Genomic DNA, 21,334 nt, shown 5'->3' with positions numbered 1-21,334 from the left:
AGGTATGTTGATTGTGGAAATTTGTGTCCAATCTACAGGGAAAGTTGGCACCATAGAGATGGCCCAGCAGCACAGAGACTGGGCTAAGTTAGGCTTCATCCGGGGTATTGCAGTATCCCCAGTCATGTGTTGTGCACTCAGTAGCTCTCAGTGGGTAAGCCTCCTGCTACGGGTAGTGAAGGGATCACTTCCAGATGACGACTCGGTACCCTCTTCTGTGTCTGCTACCCATCTACCTCGCCAGGTAACATTCAGATTAAGGCAGAGTGATAATTTTGTCCTTCTGTAGTATTTCATGAAGTGTTTTCGTGAATGGCGGATGGCTAAAATGAGGAACCCCTACAAAGTTAAATGAAGAAAGTGCGAGGCACTCACACACATTATTTGTTGAGAAATTTTGAACTACTCTGAATTTGTTAGAAAAGTAATATCTGTTTTCTTAGCCAACGCGCCATCGCCAGCCCTGAAACATTTCGGATAAAGTTGTCTGTAAATACACATAATGTCTGACTTCATGGAAAACAAATTACCAACGTGTTACTGTAAGAGTTTTCATGAAATTAAAATGTGCCGTCCGTATACATAATTATTGTGATATACGCTGAAGGTGGTGTCATAGTGAGACTTACGAAAATAACAACACAGTTGTGTCATCAGCGTCGTGCACAACTATATTATAGGGTCCTTGAGGGACCACGACGTCCTGGTAAGCAAATCTACTCAAATTAATGCAGTATGCGTCAAACATATATCGGCGGAATATCGTTGGCAAAACACAAAATCACTGAACTAAGATATTTCCGACATGATCCCAAGTTGTTCGGGGTGTAACAAGTGAAGAAACAATTCAAGAATTTAACCTGCAGGTAATAACGGCCCGTAAGGCTTCAGAGATAATAAAAAAATGAATCGCTGGGTGGTCAAATCATCCAAATTACTGTCAAGAGGTTAATGAAACAAGCAGGGTACATAACAACGAAGTCAGTATCCGCACATGGTCAACGTCCCCTACGTAGTAAAGGATACAAATACTATGCAAACACGGCAAAAGGGATTGTTAACAGAGAGTGATCTAAGGAAATTGGAGATGAGCTCTTGGTTATACCATCTAGAAGTAGTTATCCAAATTGCATAGAAAACATTTTCCATATCGTGAAACGAATTTTCAAGTCCAAAACGTTCGATTAGTTCTGCCATACGGTGCGGACAACTAACTATACAACGTTAAGAGAAGAAATTAATCGATAGAACCATCAATAGTATGAGCGATAGAATGGATGTGATCATTGCAGACAAGGGACAACGTACAAAGTATTGAGTTGATATTTTGGCTGGTTAATACCAAGCATTTCGTCGTTCAAACGACTTAGCGTGACATTGTCACGTATTCGTCTGTAAAAGAAAGCTATTGAATTTTTCGCTCGCCTCCCCCTTTCAATGTTGGTAACGGAAAAAGGAAGTGTTGGTGATAAGATAACAACATTGTTAGGGGGGGGGGGGGGGGGGTGAGATGAAAAGATTTCGGGGGAGGGATTTGTCCGAGATACCTTAAAAGGGCAAAATGTCTCAATCCTTTGGAGCTTATTGTAGGTCCAGTCCAATATTGAGAGTACGGATATGTTCTATCAAACTTGCCTGTCATTCCAACCAACAGATTCTAGCCTTGCGGTTGCTGAGATCCGTGTTGCCCTCGTGGAGTGTCACAAAGGAATCTCACAGGATGTCTGAAGTTGTCGCTAAGCTGTTCGCTTTGCTTGGCAGAGTTTTAATGACTTGTCATGGAAGTCTGCCCGTCCAACTCCCTTCAGGTTTGTACAAGAGACCCGCCACTCTTAACAACAAGTCCTACATGTATTTCAGCAATTCAGGACGAAACGAACTGATTCGATACAATCTCTCTCTTTGTTTGCGAAAGATATCTTCATTTTACTGTCTGTTCCTTCAGTTTTATGTTTGCTTTCTCGTGTAAACGTTGCTCAAACTGCATGGGTTCAATGGCGTACGTGTGGCCACACCTGAACAGCTATTAGGCGTCTAAGACCACGCCCTCACGCATCCGGATATTTTTTTAATCCGCGCTTTTTCTCTGCGGATTCAAAGATTTTCACGTCCACGTAACGTACTCAAATCGAATTTACCCGCCCTCGCGTATCCGGATTGCGGGATTCGTTCTAACATCCAGGACTGTTCTGTAACTATTAACAAAGCCTGCGCCATCAGGTGTGCTACTTAGCGACAAAAGAAGCGACAGTATTTTCGTTCAGTGGCCATGTTGAATATTTACGCAGTAAGGATTGGATCTGAATTTGTGAGGTCATCGGATTTGATAATATCCCGATTCGACCCTCCAAGCAATTCCAAATTCTATTGAAAGTACTCCACTCTGGAGAGCGGATTCATAAAGTTGCAGATTTGCATGCCAAATTCGCCGGATACGTGTGGACGGAAGGTGACTCCGCAAAGAAAAAGGTGCGGTTTGAAAAATGTCGGGATACGTGTGGACAGGGCCTATGTTAAATCGCAAGGAAAACTCCTTTTGAACCAGGTGAGATCATTTTTTATTTATTTTTTATTTTTTTGTGGAAGTCCGATTAATTTAGTCGGATTTTATCTTTCACATGTGACCTTTTAGGTGAAAGAAGTCGTAGAACCAAGCGGAAGCCGAGGATCCCAGCTTCTGTTTCAGCTACTTACAGCAGTACTGTTGCGGAAGAGTTACTGGCACTTGTTCGAAAGCTACATACCTTAGAGGCCTGGAACCCAATGGTCAATGAATTCATAAGTGCTCAGCTGCGAAGTCTTGTCACCATGGTAACAACCTTGAAGCCAGTTGAAGGGGAACCGGCAATTCAGGTTTTGTCCTTTAACGAATTACATTACTAAATGCTATTTAGTGTTTTGGTTCCTTGGTATATTCCCGCTTTTGTTTTGTAAAGTAAAGGTAAATCTCTCTCTTTAATTAACTCAGGAATTTCTTTGTACGTCTGGTTGTGTCTGGCTTATAAACCATGGTAATCGTGAACTGTACACTTTTGTTACTTGTGTTTTTGTTTGTCTGTCTGTTCTATTGCTCTATGCCACATTACGAGTTAGGTAAACGTGAAGCAATCGTGGTCTTGTCTAACTGGCCTGCAACACCCTCCCGCTCTCGGGGTAAAAAAAAAACAATCGAAAAAAACCAGCGTTCTCTGTGTCACTCATACCTTTTCTGAGATCTTTACAATTTACCTGTCCCTCCGTAGGATTCTGAGGAAACCAAAGAAGACAGTGTGGACCAGGGCCCAGTGATGGCTGTCTTGGCCGTTATCGGTGGCTTGGATAGCAGGCCCAGACTTGGTGGCCTGGTACAGCTGAAGGAGTGGGGTGTGGGCACAGTTTGCAGGATAGCTCCTAATGGAAAAGTAACTGTGCAGTCTGAAGGCCAACAGAAAACCAAGATATGCTCCATATCACAGGTCAAACCGGTAAGAAAATGGGGGTGAATTATCTTCGTTTGAAGAGAATTTAAACCTGATCGTCCGGATGAGATTAGTCCTGAGAAAGATTTTGTCGGTGTCGTTGACTGAGTCAAGACATTTGCTATTTTACGAAGAGAAAGGAGTGTTCAACGTGCTTTGTTTTGTTTTGTGATAAATATCTCATGTCTCATTTTTAACCACTTAGAGGGAAAACCAAGAATTATGAAATCCTAGACACAGTTTCCATGTTTGTTATACAGTGGAGTATTAATGCCCTTTGGGATAACTTCATCTAGGTACCAGTCGTGCCATTTTCGGTGGACAACCTGCCAATGTCGGATGCATCGCTGGGGATCTGGGCCTCACTCGTTCGACTAGCAGGGACCGGCAAGAAAACAGCTGAAAAGGACAAGGAGAACTTCCAACTTCCTGCAGTGCCGGGCGAGGAAGGTGTGGAATCTGTCAGATCCCCCCCTGTAAGACCCCTCATGCCTCCAAGATCTGGTGGTAAGTAAAGTGGTTTTTGGTTTGCCATTTCTGAGCTGACGTCATTCTTGCGGAGTCTCAAGTCTACTTTTATAAGAAAGATTTTGCCTGTCGCGCGGCTCGAGTGACTAGCAAATGGTCTGTTTAGTGGATTAGCTTGGATAAGTTATTTAAATTATGTATATCGTGTTTCAAATATCACTGTTTCTCTCGGAAATAGGAACAAACATCCCTGATTATGTCACCTCGGGTTTCTTGTCACGTAGAGGTAGCTTTTAGCCACATCGTATCACGCTGGTGGATAAAGGAGTATTGTATTTTTAGAACCCGCATTAAGTTTGATTGTTTAATAAGTATTGCTTACCAGGGCAGTTCTTTAATGACTTGTTGCAACTGTTCTCATGAAACAAGACCGACGTTTGTCTCTTAGGTGAAGAAGTTGATACATCGACGTTAAGGCAGCAGCAGATCACACTTGGTCTCTTGAAGTCTGCTCGTGTTCTTTGCAGTAGACAGGACAATCTCAGACAGATACTGACACACCAGGCTGAAAGCTCAGGTGGTGGCAGTAGCAGCACATTCTCGCTGCAACAACTCATGTGTTCTGCTATCAAACCCTCGCCTATCAAAGCACTGTTTGACCGAGAAGAGCTAGAGGTAAATGCAGCAACACTAAGTAAAGAACCGTTGATGATGACGATAATAGTTAGTTAAACACTCTTGTAGTGATGGTAATAGTTTAAAAAGTTTATTTAACTCTCTTGTAGTTGCAGCCCTTTCTCTTAGGGCGGTTGCTACGGAGCAACCGAATAGTACTAAAGGATAAAAGAATAAAACATTTGATGACGGGAGATCGCTTTAACTTGGGGGAAAGTCATGTCTCGTTGGCCTGTGTTTAACAACGCGCAGTAGAAAAAGCATTATCTATGTCCAACCAACCTTTAGGATCCTTCCCCTCCCCATTTCGTGCTACCTGATAGTGTTAAAGCATTCGTTACTTTTTTTTTGATAATTTATCCATTCATGCAACAGGCTGCTGCCCTTGCCGCTTGTCAGTTTCTTGCAAACGAAGCCAGCCGACCAGCCGAACTACCAACACCAGTCGTCCCAGAGACGAGCCTTGAGAAAGAGAGGGCGCCACCCCAGTCCTCCATTAGGAGGTCCTCCAAGTCAAAACTCATGCAGAAAAAGAAGGCTCGTACGCGGAAACCCACCCCTCCCCCACCACCACCATTGGTCCAACAACTCGTGGAGATGGGATTCTCAAGAAGCCGTGCTGAATATGCGCTCAAAGAATTGGCGGATGAGGAGGTGCCGAGAGCCGAGTTAGTTGTAGCGTGGCTTATCGATCATCCTGATGTTGAGGTACAGAGTACACGTAGTTAGTCGTTTGTAGAATGAAACCACTTAACTCAGTTCTTGCTGATTATTGTTGCCTCATTCAAACGAAGGGAAAATAATAGTAACGAAAACTGAAGGGAGGTGAGGACTATCTGCCCTTTGGGACAAGTCTCAGTCAGGTTACTTTTACATGAAACAAAATTGGTTTAATAGTTGTTTTTCTTGCTTGATTCAAATTGTCATTACTCTCGAAGCACTGATACAGAGTAATGTTGTCGCACTCTTTTGAGTTGATATGCCTTCATGTTGTTGCGAACCGTAAGAGAAGAACTTTTTTCCACTTTAGTTATTTACGGATTTTGTTGTTTCGTAAATGTCGCAAATCCCAGCCAACCTTCTCTACCCTCTTTTTCAATTCATTATCATGACTGACCACTTCAGTGGTGGTGCAGTGCTCCACCAATTGACTGTCAACAAACACCTCCTCATGGATGCCCTAGTTAGATACGGTGCCATTCTTCTGAGCTGGAGGTCGCACTGTGATCTGGCCGGATCAACATCCAAGGTTACTTTGCTTTGACAGCAGCAAATCATCAGCCTTTCTCGCCTTTCTCGGATACGACAATGAACCGTAGGCCCCCTACCGCAACCTTTGTTTGTAAATGACACTCAGGGATATTAAAGATACCACAAACTGTTCGAAAAGAGTAGGAAAAGGGAGTCACCCTTTTTTCGTGCAATTTGCTAATATCGATCTTTTGGCTATGTGTAAGAAAAATGTGAGTGGAAAAGGAAAGGAAAGAAAACCAATACGGAATATAGTAGCCTGTTCCAAGTTTTTCGTTGGTGGGGACGAGGGAAAAATGTTCCGGATCGTGGAAAAGGCGAGCGCAAGAAAAAAAACGGAAAAAGCTCTGGTAAGGGGTGAGGCCGTTCTCCGCCTCCCCTCTCCCCAGTACTTCGCGCGCTCTCTTTTTCCTGGATCCGGAACATTTTTTCCCCTCGTCCCCACCAGCTGAGAGCCTGCAAGATTCTAGGGATGCTGTCGTGTTGTGTGAGTGACCTTCGTTGTTCTTTCTAGAGAGAGATCATATGCCTGGTTGCAACTTGCATGAAAAGAGTTGTACTGATACTACAATGTAAAGCTCTCTATTGTCATTCTTAGCAACCTTAATACTTTGTTATCTCAAAAATTTGGTTTTATTAACGGAGTTGATAATGTAAATTGACCACCGTACAGGGATTCTAAAATTCGCGCTGACGAAGGGCTAACGCTCGAAACGTAAAAGAAAAAAAAAAGAAGCTTTTAGAATCCCTGTACGGTGGTCAATTTACATTATCCGTTTTTGTGTACTACTTCCCCAACGACGCAGTACCACAGTTTCTTTAGAAACTACCCCCTTAATTTTATTACTTTTTTTTTTTCATCTGACAGGTTCCAGAAGGACAAGACCGACCAGTGGCTGCTCCAGAGTTGGAATCAAGTGCTGAATCCTCAGATGTCGATGATGACGACAGCGGTGCTCTTTCTAGTAGCGACAGTGATAGTAGCTTGAGTGACTTGAGTGACAACGGAGAAGTCTATGCCTTGCCCACTGACTTTAAGAAACGCAGCGACCATTCCAGTAACGATGAATATGCAAGATATGTGCGCGACAACATTCAAGTGGGTATGATGGTGAGATGTTGCAGGACATACGAGGAGGTACACGAGGGAGATATTGGCCGAGTCATTAAGGTGGGTTTTACGTCTGAGGCCTATGTAGCCGAAAAGAAGTGCTCCACTGAAGGGGGAGGCTGTGAAAGAATCAAACCAAATTAAATCAAATTTAACAGAAGCATACGAATAACTCATAGACAGGCAATCGATCCGAGGTCGTAATGATGGAAGGCGAGTTAACTCCCGTCACAGCGCCAGACGCCAGACGTAGAATCTCACGTGACAAATCTTGTAATTCAACGGTTCGTCTAGTGTTACAGCTTCTAATGTCGTAAATGAGGTTGAAACTCATTAATAATTCTTAAGCCCATTGACCTATCAAATGGTCGATAATACATCACATGCAGTGACTCCATATTGGTAAACTTCCTCCTTAATAGTATGTGGTGTTTTATCAGCTGATAAAACACTCCTCATTAGTATGCAGTGTTTTATCAGATATCAAGACACTGCATGTGACTTATGCATAGTAATTAATTTCAGCCATTACAAACTCCTGGTCGGATACTTTTACCCATCCTCCTTCCAAACTTCTGCAACAGATTTTGTCAACCAAAAAATTCAACGACTCCGCCGTCATGTTAACAATGTTCTTATCTAGACTTTGGATGTTGTCCCGTTCCACGTCGAACCTTGCTTCTTCGTCAGCTGCTTGTTTGTCCAGCCATGCATTTTGCCCGCTGTGCAAAAATATTAAAAGACCAATTTGTGACATATCGTGTTGATTTTGGAAAGGATTTATCCAGCAAGGCTTTTTCTTCATCGGCAGTTTTTAGTTATCTGAACTTTCTCTTACACAGCATTTTTAACCAACCTTCTTCAACCATCGACTTTAACAAAGAAAGGATTGAAGGGGAAAAAACGTGCTTTTTAAATTACCATACTGCTTATAAGGTCCTCTTGTTTCAGTCTTGTTTGCTAATATCTTCCCCTCACAATTTGAACCTTTGTTCGGACTCCCGAGGGATCGACACCCTTTTTGTGGAATGTTTTTGAAGCCGTTCATGAAACTCGCAGCACGTGTTTTATCGGGTCTAAAAACACTCGACGACGCCTCGTGTTTTTAAACCCGATGAAACACTGCTGCTCGTTTTTTAAACATTACGTCATTGATTCCGTTGTTTTTCTTTATTTTCCTTTGGAAGAGATTTTGAGAACGTGCGTGCATGAGCTGCCATCTGTCCCAAAGACTTCGCTTAGGGCTCTTTCCTTTGCTATTCTGATTATGGACGTTCGAGGGTTGCGAGGCCGTGTTTATAGTTTTAGCAGTTTAGTAACCTTTTATTGATAAAGTGAAATGACACAGAAGCCTGCTGTCACACATGCGTGAATACAGGCATCGCCACTTCACACGCAGAGGTCTTAGTGGGTACAAAAGACAACGGTGTGTTTTGGTGGGGTAATTGTTCTCCTTTACAAGCTGTTCCTCTCGTATTTTACGTTAGTTAGCGTTGCAACAGCCAAAACAGTCCCATCTTTTCACTTTAATGGTTTCAAATTATTTTCAGCTTGACCGTGATGGTCTCCATGATCTGAATGTACAAGGTGACTGGCAAAAGAAAAATGGAACCTACTGGGTTCGCTATGTGCATGTGGAATTGCTCGGACACGACTCTTACGGTAAGAAAGCGTTGAAAACTAAGTGAGGTTTTTGTTTGTTTTTTTGTGTTTTGTTTTTGTTTTTGTTTTTTTTTTGTTTTGTTTTTTTTTTTTGGGTGGGGGGGAGGGTGGAACTACCGGAAGAACTTGGAGCTGCTCCCGTCAAATTGCTTCCTCTAGAATTTCCTCAGATAAGGATCTTCGGCAAATGGTTATTCTTTATTCTCTCAATGACTACGCTTCTTTCTTGCCTTCGAATTGTGTTTGTTTGTGCTGATCAAAATGAAATACAATACCTTCCTTTTTTTAATAGCCCATGCGATCAAAGATCAGTTTACGATCACTTTCATCTCGGGTTCGAGAATGCCTCCTAAACATTCACTCCCTTTTTTGCGCAATGAGGAACCGGCATTTGCTAAGCTGTTTGGAAAGTGACCAGATGAGACTCAGTTGTTGCCTTTTTCGTGGGTCCTAAAGGATGTGTGACTTTTTTATTTAAGCTACTTTGCTCCTCTCGCTTCAATGCAATATCCTCTGAGTGTTTTTTTTTTTTTCTCCCTGGCTGGTTGTTTGTTTAGCGAGGCGTGAATTGATCAAAGTTGGCGACCGAGTGCGTGTCAAGCCCTCTGTGACTACGCCTAAGTACAAGTGGGGATCGGTTAATCATGCCAGTGTGGGTACAGTAGTATCAATCAGCCCAAATGGAAAAGATGTCAAAGTGGACTTCCCGCAGCAAACTAACTGGACTGGGTTAATCTCTGAGATGGAAATTGTACCTGCGACCCATCCGCGTATCAGGTCAGAGCTAAATTAATCGCCGCGTTTTTATCACAGGTTAATAAAATTATGCAGCTTTTAAGGCGAGTCTTAAGGGAACCTCCACTCTTACTACAGAATAAGTTTAAAACAGAGGAATTTATGTTTTCAAACAAATTTGTTCGAAGCTTGTTTTTAAATCCGTGTTTGTATCAAGAAAAGTGAATTTTGAAATCGCTTATTTTCGCTTTCAAATTTCGCGGGCGCAGCCATCTTGAATAATTGTGACGTGTGGATTTATTTGCATTAACACAATGGATATCCAGTTCACTGAAGCATGATACAGTACCAAGAGTAATTTTCTTGTATTGTTTTCATGTAAAGACCCCCCACCCAAAACGTATTGCATTATGGGATTGTGAAAGTAGTCAATAAACCTCTTTAGCTTGTACGGTTTATTTTCTCATTTTAGACCACGTGATAGACCATGTGATGTTCTCAAGGGATTTAAGTCTGAAAACAGTTACACTTGCAAATTGCAAATTGCACTTGAAATCACGTGATTACCTATACTAATTGAATAAAAAGCTTTTGCAAATAGATTCGCCAAAATGGAGGTTTTTTGAGGCAATCTTGATTTGGGGAGCAGAAACTGCCCGTTTCAGGACATCATCGCGGTGTGCGCGCGTCTCCTTTCGCATGCGCTAGGTCTTGTGGTTGCGAAGCGGCTGGGAACAACACACTTCAGTCGTATTGTTTAAGAGCTTTTCAGTTGTATCAAGGCGATGATAGACCAATAACAATGAAATGAAACATAGTTTTCCCAATCTATACGAACAAGACTAGCGTGCACGTAAAGTGTGTAGTATCAGGGACGTCTTTGTCATGGAACAGCCCTAGAGAAGTAAGAACTTTATCTGCCTTGGTCGGTTGTCCGATCGTATAGAGTTTTCCCTACACTCTTTTGAGTATCTGTTGACCGATTTTCCGTATTCTTGATCCGTGACTAGAATATCCACTTGCAATCTAGACTTTTTCCGTCAAAAACAGTTTTTAAAAAAAAAGGAAAAAAAAAAGTAAATACACACCACTATATAACACACCTATCCTTTCTTGTGCGATACCCAAATTAAACTTCTTGTCAACTTTAGTATTTTTTTATCGCTAAGACCACAAATATGTTGCAATGAAGAAGGTGGTGCACTTGCGGTTTTTTCATCGCATGAATATCGTTCTTTATGGTCGTTTGTTTGTTTGTTTGTTTTTTAACTTGTGTAGATGTGATGGCTGTCATATGTCACCCATCGAGGGTTCTCGATACAAGTGTAAAACCTGTCCTGATTTCAACTATTGCGAAACTTGTTTCCGGCTTCGCCGAAACCACCGCCATTCCTTTCATCGCTTTGAGGAACCTAGTAGTATCCCGGTGAATGCTGGGAAGGCAGGAAGGGGCAAGAAGAAGATTGCGCCGGGGGGAATCGGAGGACCGGAGCACATTGTGAAGGAATGGGACCGAGTGGTAAAGAGTCTTATGGTATCCTCCCGGGAGAGTCAAGCGGAAAGGTTGATTGATGGAACGGAATCTTATTGGCAGTCAGCAGGATCGCAAGGAAAGGTGGAACTCTCTCTTATGTTAGATGTTAATAATGCACCAGGTTAATAAGGTGAACATCCAGGGGAAATCTTTCATGGAAAGCAACACAATTGAAAAGAATTGTGAGCTAAACGAATAAAAATCTGTGAAGCGTTTGTTTGCGTGATTGAAGGAACTAATGAGCCGTTTACAGTAAGCGTCGGTTTCAAAAACAAAGTATTCGAGTTACAAGGAAAAGAAAACTGCTTTAAGATTATTCATTCTCTTCGTTTTCCTTTGATAAAAGATGTAAGTACGTCTTTTTCTCTTCTTTATTCTTTTTTAACACACTTGCTGTTTTAAGTTAAGCATTGGAAACGAATCCGTTGATACCAAAATTGATTTTTCCTTCTCTGGCCTATCATTGACACTCCAATGTAAACCGCTCGAATTGGCTCCACACTCTTTTGAGCCGTGTTTGTGTTCTTTGGTTTATCTGACTCTGACGTTTTTCCCTTGCACAGCATTGGATTCGCATGGAATTAAACCCCGATCTTTTGATCCAGCGTTTAACCATGACAGTGGACCCATCGGACAGCAGCTACATGCCTTCAGTGGTTGTTTTGTCGGCAGGAGACAATATTCAAGCTTTGAAAGAAATCAAAACCATCCACATCAGTGCAACAGAGTCTGTCGTCACTTTGATAGAAGACGCGCAAGAGGTCAGAAGTCTTAATGTTCGCTTTGGTTTCTTTTCCTTTTTTTAGCCTGCGTGGACTAAAAGTTTAATTTGGCCTTGTATGGGATAGTTTCTCTAAATTCTAAACTCATAAAAGGTCAAACGGGCCATTCGTAATTCTAAATTTAGCCCGGCTCTTTTTAAAATTTAATCAAATGCCTTCCTTGTACATAAGGTTACCTTTTTTACTTTCCTTGTAAGTGGAAACTCTATAATTCTCAAGGCTTTACACTGGGCTTCCCTTGGAAAGAGGCTCAAGCGTCAGATCAAGCTCTTTTGTGACAGTCAAGACAAATTACCGAGAAATGGACTGAGATGAGATGGTCCCCCCCCCCCCCCTCATCTTCCCACCTGTCCACTCAGCTTCCTCCTCTGCGTTCACTCGTTATTCGTCTTATCGTTAGCCCTATTTTACAGAGAGAAATGGCCTCTTCAGTTTGATCAGCTGTAATCACCGTTAAAAAGTGATAATTAAATCTGCATAGCACCCATACTCTCTTGTGCCATACCTGAATTAAACCTCTTGTCAAATGTTTGCTCTTCTGACAAAAAAAAATTTAACTTTGATATACAGTTCACCGACTTGCACTTGAAATGCGGTTGAATATAGTAATCGGCTTCGTTCTGGTTCATTATAAAACGAAGTCAGTAAAGTACATGTACCTTTACAGCTGAAAAAGCTTCGCTGAATTGGCCTTCTCTTGTCAATGCTGCAACGATCATTTTTGTGAACGTCTGTTTCAATTTTAGGATTACCGCTTCCTGGAAATTGGCATTCGACAGTGCAAGAGCAGTGGCATCGATTGTAAGATTCACGGGATCAGCTTGACAGCTCGTGCCAAAGGGGACGAAGACGACAAGGCAGCCAGCTTTTCTTTTCTTGCGTTGGATGAGGAGGATGATGCAGCCAGAAAAAGACGTGCTTTGAGAAGGAAATCTTCCTCTTCCCAGACTACCCCCGAAGGACAAGTGAAAGTGTTCGTGTGGGGTTTGAATGACAAAGACCAATTAGGTGGCTTGAAGGGATCCAAGGTAAGATGCTGTTCTACTGGTTTGCTTTTATCGTATTTATTGGCTTGTTTCGTTACTGCGACCGTAGTGTTCATTGCATGTTCCGGTCAAATATTCTATCCCCAAGAAAAGTTAGTACATTTTGTGAAATCCCAACGAAAAGGATAATTTTTTCACTCTGTTTTAGTCAGGAGCTCCTCCACTCTTGAAACGGCAAATAATCGCTTATTAATACTAAAATTAGAGGGCGCTAAATTTCATTGTGAACGTAATGATGTTTGAAATGAAACATATATTGAACTGCGGATATGAAATCAAGTGAACCTATGATCCTCGCAGTTACGAACGCAATTTTAGCAATTGCGTAGAGAAGCCTGAAAAATTCAGGACTTCAACGGGGTTTGAACCCGTGACCTTGCGACGCGTTGCGACGCTGTAACCATCTGAGCTATGAATCCACGGTGAGGTCACGGATTCAAATTTTTCCAGATTCTCTCCATGCGAAAATTGCGTTCGTAACTGCGAGGATCATAGCTCACTTAATTTCATATCCGCAGTTCAATATATGAGTCATTTCATACATCATTACGTTCATTGATTCATTCATCACGGGAACAGTGGCTTCATACAGCTGTAGCTCAGTTGGTTAGAGAGTCGCACCGGCATCGCGAAGTCACGGGTTCAAATCCCTTTGAAGTCATGAATTATCTCTTCGATGGAAAGCAGTGTTGTTCCAACGATTTGTTGCACAATTGTCATGACTCATCACATTGTGGTACAGACTTCATTCGTATTTAGGGTATAATATACTGTGCTCAGTTGCCTAGGTGGTCTGTTTTTAAGTCAGCCCGAAAATCCTTCTCACCCAATTGCTTTGACTTAGTATTTAAAGCATTTCGCATTAAGGCGCAACTTTTTCCTTAGATTAAGATGCCGTTAGCCTCTGATGTGTTATCTGCTCTCAAAGCCCGACAAGTCTGTGGTGGGTCAAAGAGTTTATTTGCCGTTACCATGGAAGGCAAAGTGTTCGCTTGCGGAGAGTCCACCAATGGCCGCCTGGGACTAGGGCCTTTTTCCGGAAACGTGCTTATGCCCCGACAAATTGAGGCCTTGAGTCAGTATGTAGTGAAGAAAGTCGCAGTGCATTCTGGGGGCCGGCATGCTATGGCAATAACCATTGAGGGAAAATTGTTCTCATGGGGAGAAGGAGAAGACGGAAAGCTCGGACACGGAAGTAAAGTGTAAGTTTTAAAGGTATTCTTTTTAGGGACTGTTTTTTGCAAAGGTTTCACCATGTCGAACTAAACATACGCTTTTTTTGCGCCGGGCTGGTTTTCCCTTTGTGTCGGAATGAATTATTTATATTTCTAAACAATAGAAAAGAAATTAAGACATGCGACAAAATTACAAAGTGCAACGTGAAACTGCAAGCTGGGACAATGTTAAACAACTTGGAGAACAATGTAATGGACCATTTCCAGATCTCTTTCAGCCTGTTAAGCGGTGAATTTTAAATGCACTGTCCTTGTCGTCGATGACGACGACTCAAGTTCGCTTGAGCTACCCTACAAGATTTCATTTACCTCACAGGACAGTACCCTGCTAGCACAATTGCCTTTCTTTCACGCTGTTGTATTTTCCCATTAAAAGAACTTTTCTTTGGGCGCAAAAACAGACAACGGGAAAACCAACCCGAGAGGAGATGAGACGAAATATACGAGAAATAAGGCCGTAGCCATTATGACGCGATCAACCCGCGTGTTTTGATAAAAACGCTCTTGTTTTTGCTTCATCCTGAATATTTGATTGTAGGAACTACGACCGCCCCCAATTAATAGAAGCGTTTAAGGGCAAATTTGTGCAAGAGATCTCTTGCGGCAGCTCCCACAGTGCAGCAGTCCTGTCCACGGGAGAGCTTTTCACGTGGGGCCTGGGCGAGTATGGCCGTCTGGGGCATGGAGACAACCAGACACAAGTCAGGCCTAAACAGGCAAGTGACGATAATGGTCAATTTCTTTGTACATGCTCATAAATTTTGAATGATGCACAGTACATGTATTTGAATCAACTATGCGACGGAAATTAAAGTTCTTTTTTGTTTTCTACTCGAGATCGCTCGCGTCTCTAATCACTTACACATTTGTGGTCGAGGGTTAAGTAGCCCTCATGTATACTCTTTGTCAGATGCATCCCGATCGATTTACTTACCCTGAATTACCTCAAATGCAAGTTTTATATTCAATGAGCATATAACAGAGGTTTCCCAAGTACAGGAAGCCTTTGTCAAATCAATCGTGTCAAGTATCTGTTTGATGCAGCCATTGATTGCAGCCGTAATTACTATTAGTGAGCTTTTCTATTCATCAACTGTTTGGGCAAACACTACTAAGAGAAGCATCGCGCGTTTTTAAGCAGTTTCGAATTTTGCAGCCAGCATTGCCACTCTTGGTTACCGATGGCGCATTTATTTGAAATATGGGACATTGTAATGACTTTTAAATGTGTGAAAGGACTTGCTCTGCCCCATCTTTGTAATAGTTTAAAGAAGAGGGGCGCTACGCATCCTCTTAAAACTAGAAACAACAACAAGTTGGACATCCCTTTCTTGAGAGCTGTGGCTAGTCAACGGTCATTTGTATCTTGAGTAGTCCGTCTTAGGAATTCGCTATTTTCGCAAATCCCATAATACAGTTGATTTTGGGGGGTTATTTGCATTAAAAAAATGGATATCCGGTTCACTGAAGCATGATTCAGTCCAAAGAGTAAATAACTTGTATTGCTTTTTTTTTATGTAAAGAGCCCCCCCAAAACGTATTGCACTATGCGAATGGGAAAATAGTCTGTGACCTTCCAGAATCTCTAGCTGGATTAGCGAGACTCCCACGTTTTCAGGCTTAAGTAAAGAAGCACTTTTTTAGAGGAGTATTTTATAGCAGTCTAATTGTCCTTGTTATTATCAGTTCACATATGTAAAGTTGGCTGAAAAGCCGGTTTTTGAGTCAACTAATAAATTGTCTAATTCATTCATTCGGACAATTAACACGGCTCACTAAACGCCAGTGGAAGACAACGTATGAAGCATGTCGGATCCTTTTTTTCCTGGAATGACTGTTAAATAAAGGAACCCTTACCATACCTTTGAACTCTGTCTTTTGTAGGTGCGTGTTTTGTCCGGCCACCACGCAATAGACGTTGCTTGTGGGAGCCGTGATGCTCAAACTCTCGCACTCACCAACGACGGCTGTGTTTGGTCGTGGGGTGATGGAGACTTTGGCAAACTGGGCCGAGGCGGAAGTGAGGGTTGCAGTGTGCCGCATGTAGTGGAGAGACTCAAAGGACTGGGTGTGTGTAAGGTGCTATGTGGAGCCCAGTTCTCGCTCGCTCTAACAAAAGTGGGACAAGTATGGACCTGGTAAGAAGTTCAATTTGTTATTTCCACTTTGTCCCTTCCTTCTTTGTTGCGTTCGAAGGAAAACTTTGTCTTAGTTCGCGCACGGTTCGTATTTCTTCGTTTTATCAGCAGCCAGTGATTTGTTCTATAGAAATAGTACGAGTCCTAACAAACGAATTGTGGATTGTCAATGAAATGATGGAGACATCCTCCTACGTAGGTAGGCAATTGTCAGAGAAGCCCGGAAAACCGTACTTCAAAACCATGAGCTTTGTGCAATGGGCTATGAGCCACATCTTTGGGAACTGGTCAGTTTGTCGGGCCTAAGTTTTCTTGTGAAAGGATGCAATGTATTGAGTTGACGGAATGCAAACTGCTGAAATTTCACATCTACAAGCCAGTCTCCTGTCCATAAGAAAATAAATGTAAAAATAGCACTTCATTTCGAAAAATCTCACTTGTTCTCATTGTGATGGAGTTATGGGAGCGTTGATCGAGCATCAAGAAGTAAGCTGGAACCTTCTGATAAAGGTGTTTGGCGACAAATTTAAGCGATTACTTTTATGACAGGGGTTCTCTTCTGGGCGCTTGATCAGGTTTGAAGGACTGACTGCATCAATGTTGTCCTTTAACTCTGCTCTTTTTTTTTTGACCACGGGATCACTTATCTTGTGGGAATCTGTCAAACCGGATTGGGTAAAAATGCCTCTGGGGCGTATTGTGAATAGCACTGTCTATGAATGTGCATTGGTACAAGTATGCTAAAATTGTAGGCCTCCGTCGTCAAGGCGGTGGATGGGTCATTTCCAAATCTCAGCAGCGTTGTGTTTCGTTTAGGGGCAAAGGTGACTATTTTCGTCTTGGTCACGGCAGTGACTCTCATGTCCGCAAACCTCAGATTGTCGAAGGACTTAAAGAAGAGAAAGTGGTGGATGTCGCTGTTGGGGCACTTCACTGTCTCGCTGTTACAGATGAGGGAAAGGTAAGGCAATTGCGTGCAGGGACATGAGAAAGCACTGAAAGATGAATATGCCAGGTCTGGATTGACAAAATAATTGTGGTGGAAAATACCTGGAAAAATGAGCTTTATCAAAATCATATTGCTCATCTCACTTTCCGAGAAAGAAATCCCGCGAGCAGAAAAGGTCTTTTAAATCTTCAAAGATGTTTGGGTCACAGGGACATCATTACTTGTAACAGGGACAACTTAGGCAAAAGTAGCTTTGACACTTTACATTCCAGCTCGTTCCTTGGTTTTACCCATACATTCCCGTTACGCATCTTAGCAGAGCGCGTAGCGTATTCATTCCCATTCTTTTCGCGATTAGATGATTGGCGATTCAGACAGTCTTTCCACGTTTAATGTTAGATACGGGAAGAAAGACAGGGAGGGCCATCCAAATAGAAACGAACCTGGGCAAGGTGTGAAACACTGTTATTTTGACGGCAAGGAAGGCTTCAGTCTAACTTTATTCAAAGTCAGTTTAGAAATGAGAACATAACAAACCTAGCAGCGAAAGAAAGATCATCAATGTTTGTCCTAATACACGACAATTTTTTCAGAATACAGCAACGCAATTTGAAAGAAAGATCATTTCATATCTTAAGGATGGTATCGGGGAAGCCCCGGAGGCTTTGTTTGTTTGAAAATACCCTCTTCTTAATTTTTGTAAATTTTGATTTCCAATGCAAGGTTTATGCGTGGGGTGACAATGACCACGGGCAGCAAGGGAATGGCACTACTACAGTCAATCGCCGGCCACAGATGGTCCTTGGTCTTGAAGAATTCAAAATCACTCGTGTGGCCTGCGGCTCTTCTCACAGCATCGCCTGGGCCGAGTCTGATTTCCCGCCACCAACTACGCATGAGCCAGTCATGTTCCCTGCTTCCAGAGATCCCTTAGGTGCTTCATCTCTCTCTTCAGACTTTCAGGTGCGGAGTATCTCAGCCGAGGCCCAAAGCAACGAGTATGCAGAGCAACGGCACCGTCCTTCCCTGGCAAAGATCGTTCTTTCGCTGAATTCCAATCACGAACGCCAGCAAGCACTGGGCCATATTCTGGGTGCTCTCCAAATAATTTATTCGCGTGATGCGGTCGTGAGAGCTCTAATGGCCCCTCATTCATTTTCCCGCAGTGAATGTACACCGGAAGCCCAAGACAACGAGGTGACATCTCTGGCTTCCGCTTCGTACGTCTCCATAGATGACGTCAAGCTAATGGAAGGTGTTAATAAGTCCGGGAAAACGCCAGTTGGAGGAATTGATGACTTCACGATAAACCTTGCACATGATGACGCACGACTCTTAGTAGAGCTGCTGAAGCTCGCTGTCGCTGATAGAGCTGGTGAAAATGGGAAGGAAGTACTGTCAGAGGTATTGAAAGCTCTAGCACAGACTAAACCAGAGGTGAGTCTAAAGCACTCAGAATGTCAATTTTGGTGTTTCGGTTGGCACACCAGAGCAATTTTAACAATCAGAGTAAACCAAAGGTCAAGTACAAACCATAGCTCAGTTTGATGAGCTTCGCTCTACCGTGCGCGAGGGTGTGGTCATGCTTCAGCTGGACCAATACTCAGTGTCTTTAAATAGCTGTGGAGAAATTGCAAGTCTTTATAACCACATCGTAATACATTTAGACATACTAGCCGTTAAGGGCAAGAAATCTTAGGCCTTGTCTCACGACCTTGCTTGCTAGTGAAATAGGCCAGTTTTGTATTCTAACGGTTGCCTTGGATCGAGCATGAAATGGAGGCTACTGTGGGGGAATCCTTTTACATGCAAATTATTTCCCCCGCATTAGCCTCAATTTCATGGTAGATCCAGATTAACCGTGAGAATACGAGACTGGCTTATTCCCTGGTATGCTTTAGAACCCCATTCACAAATCGACTTACCGTTATTGTGGTCCGGCCTTGTATGGTGCACGAAAATTATGGAACTTGCTCGGTTGTGTTGCCTTCACCGTCTGGGTTATACAACGGGAAAAAATAAGCGAAAACAAACAAAAAGATGAGGTCTCACACCACTAATGTAACCTTGAATTTTAGATAGCGTCTATGCTTCTTGAACTGTGCATCACGGAACTAGAAGACGTTGCAGCAGACAACAGCAGTGTTCATAGTAGCTTTCAGCCGGTTGTGCAAGAGAGCAGTCATCCCTACACTGAGGATTCCAACACCACCGGTGTGGTAAAGATACCTGGAGCAGAAGGACTTAGAGTTGAGTTTGATAAACAGAGCTCTACTGAGAGAAGGTAAGGAAGTGACAGCATTGTTGTTATTATATATCCGAGCTTATACGATTGCTTTAATTAATTCTAGTTATTTACCTTTGCATCTTATGGTCTGGGGTTTGTTACTAACTTGTTGTTTTTTTTTATGTCCAATGAGGTAACAAGCAAAAAGTTTTTTTTTTCCATGTCGGTTACCATCTCCAGGAAGGGAAATCAATATGGCGGAACAAGGACTCAGTTTTTTGTGAATTTGAATCTGAACACATGCTAAAAGTCTTGAAATATGTAGTAACAATTCTAGACCTGCTTGTAACAGCTTTGTTCCGTTTAATTCCTAACCCTAACTGGCTGCCTGGCATTTTTAACCCTTAGGTTATTTCGGGCAGCCAGCGCCCCTATCATCGTCTGTACTATTGTTATAAATTTTTATTTCTTGTATATTATGGGGTGAAATAAAGTGTTGTTGTTGTTGTTGTTGTTGTTGGATCTCCTTCATCTCTTTGATCCCTACAAACCATGCATATACAATTCTATAACTTATATGTTTGGTCACGTTAATAAACTTACTTACTTACTTACTTTACTTACTTATAATAACTACTCGCGGTATTCTGACTTTTCCTGCAGTATCGCCTGGTCTCATTTAGACAATCCTTGTTTGTTTGTTTGCTTCTCTAGGCATGACCCGCTGACAATAATGGATAGCTCCGGCCGTGTAGTCGCAATCCGCTCTGGCCGCGAATGGTCTGACTGGTCAAGTGAATTGCGCATGAGCGGAGATGAGCTGCGGTGGAAGTTTGTGAGCGACAGTTCAGTAAACGGATGGGGCTGGCGCTTCACTGTATACCCAATTCCTCCAGCTGCTGCACCCTGTGACGTATTATCTGATAGGGCTTTGCAATCTCGTCCCTCGATTGATTTGGTGCGCTGTCTTTTAGGTAAGTCATCACTTATGTCTAGCTTGCCTAGCATGTGATTTGGTGAAAGTCAACCACCAGCGAGGTTGACTTTCAAGTGATCGTTCGAATGTAATCTGGAGCGAAGTCAAAAGAGGGGACAAGGAAAAGGATCGAGAATGCCTGCAATCAACCCCAGGAACGAGATTTTCGAAACTCTCATTTTCAACCATGTGTGAAGCACGGGTTTGATGTCAACTAGCAACCAATCATAGCGCGCCTTTTGTGAACATTGGCGGGAACACAACTTATATTTCCGCTGTGGAAAATTTACAAGATCGAACTAAGATTCAACTTACCATTACCGTTTCTCTGTCCATGTTTCTACTGTGCGCAGTTTGTTGACAATGATAGCCGACAATCTTTTGTGGAAGTTATTAAAATGCCCTTTCAGCAGCTTGAGAAATGCCAGGTCCAACGTATCTTCTACCGATACGAACACTATTGATACATGTTCCAGCTTGGCATCCACCAACGAGATTGCCGTGATCCCTAATCCGTCAGCTTCTTAAATCTGATCATCAATGATGCTTCTCAAAGGTGTGATTACTAATGCAGAACACATTTCGCCGGCCATATCCTTTATTTTCAGAAAGAGCTGAATATAAAGCTTTTTGCCTGAAGGAGCGCCAAAAAATACCACTTCCATTTATAAGCGTCTTTTTGCTCTTCTTTAAGAACACCAGAAAATTCAAGCTCGCGCAAGGAACTTTTCAGATTTTTTTTGGAAATAGATCATGGGCTCTTGGCGCGATATTTTGATTTGCACAGTAAATTTTGACTGACAGGCGGATTTTTTTGACTCTTTATCAGCCAATCGGGAAATATATTTCCCCCGTCCGCTGGCCAACGGGAGTTTCCCCCCTCGCGGGGCTATTACATTCAAACGATCACTCGAAGGTCAAGCGTATAAAATTCACCCAACTGCCCGTTACGCAGGCTAAGTCATCACGAATTTTCCTAACACTGCAAGAGTTAATGAAAAGGAGTAATCTTAAAACTAATAATAAATTGATTTAGCCGGCAGCGTCGTGGTCAAGTGACCCTTTTTCTAGAAAAACAACAATTTGT

At 42.5% G+C, this 21,334-nt stretch overlaps 1 protein-coding gene across 1 annotated transcript in view; it reads left to right on the top strand.

The window, feature by feature from the left end:
• The window catches only part of LOC138000649 (E3 ubiquitin-protein ligase HERC2-like), a 104,896-nt gene that overhangs the window by 62,606 nt on the left and 20,956 nt on the right, over positions 1 to 21,334 (top strand). The window contains exons 26-45 of the mRNA XM_068847209.1: positions 39 to 244; positions 1,655 to 1,808; positions 2,633 to 2,853; positions 3,243 to 3,464; positions 3,755 to 3,965; positions 4,375 to 4,601; positions 4,977 to 5,309; positions 6,721 to 7,023; positions 8,514 to 8,625; positions 9,183 to 9,402; positions 10,639 to 10,975; positions 11,458 to 11,655; positions 12,423 to 12,704; positions 13,608 to 13,924; positions 14,496 to 14,673; positions 15,842 to 16,095; positions 16,912 to 17,056; positions 17,768 to 18,481; positions 19,123 to 19,328; positions 19,986 to 20,245. Coding sequence (XP_068703310.1) covers positions 39 to 244; positions 1,655 to 1,808; positions 2,633 to 2,853; positions 3,243 to 3,464; positions 3,755 to 3,965; positions 4,375 to 4,601; positions 4,977 to 5,309; positions 6,721 to 7,023; positions 8,514 to 8,625; positions 9,183 to 9,402; positions 10,639 to 10,975; positions 11,458 to 11,655; positions 12,423 to 12,704; positions 13,608 to 13,924; positions 14,496 to 14,673; positions 15,842 to 16,095; positions 16,912 to 17,056; positions 17,768 to 18,481; positions 19,123 to 19,328; positions 19,986 to 20,245 — 5,100 coding nt within the window. The remainder of the gene's footprint in view (positions 1 to 38; positions 245 to 1,654; positions 1,809 to 2,632; positions 2,854 to 3,242; positions 3,465 to 3,754; positions 3,966 to 4,374; positions 4,602 to 4,976; positions 5,310 to 6,720; positions 7,024 to 8,513; positions 8,626 to 9,182; positions 9,403 to 10,638; positions 10,976 to 11,457; positions 11,656 to 12,422; positions 12,705 to 13,607; positions 13,925 to 14,495; positions 14,674 to 15,841; positions 16,096 to 16,911; positions 17,057 to 17,767; positions 18,482 to 19,122; positions 19,329 to 19,985; positions 20,246 to 21,334) is intronic.

The sequence above is a fragment of the Montipora foliosa genome, chromosome 4, assembly GCF_036669935.1.
Source record: "Montipora foliosa isolate CH-2021 chromosome 4, ASM3666993v2, whole genome shotgun sequence".
Classification (NCBI taxonomy): domain Eukaryota; kingdom Metazoa; phylum Cnidaria; class Anthozoa; order Scleractinia; family Acroporidae; genus Montipora; species Montipora foliosa.
This window is presented reverse-complemented; position numbering and strand designations above follow the sequence as displayed.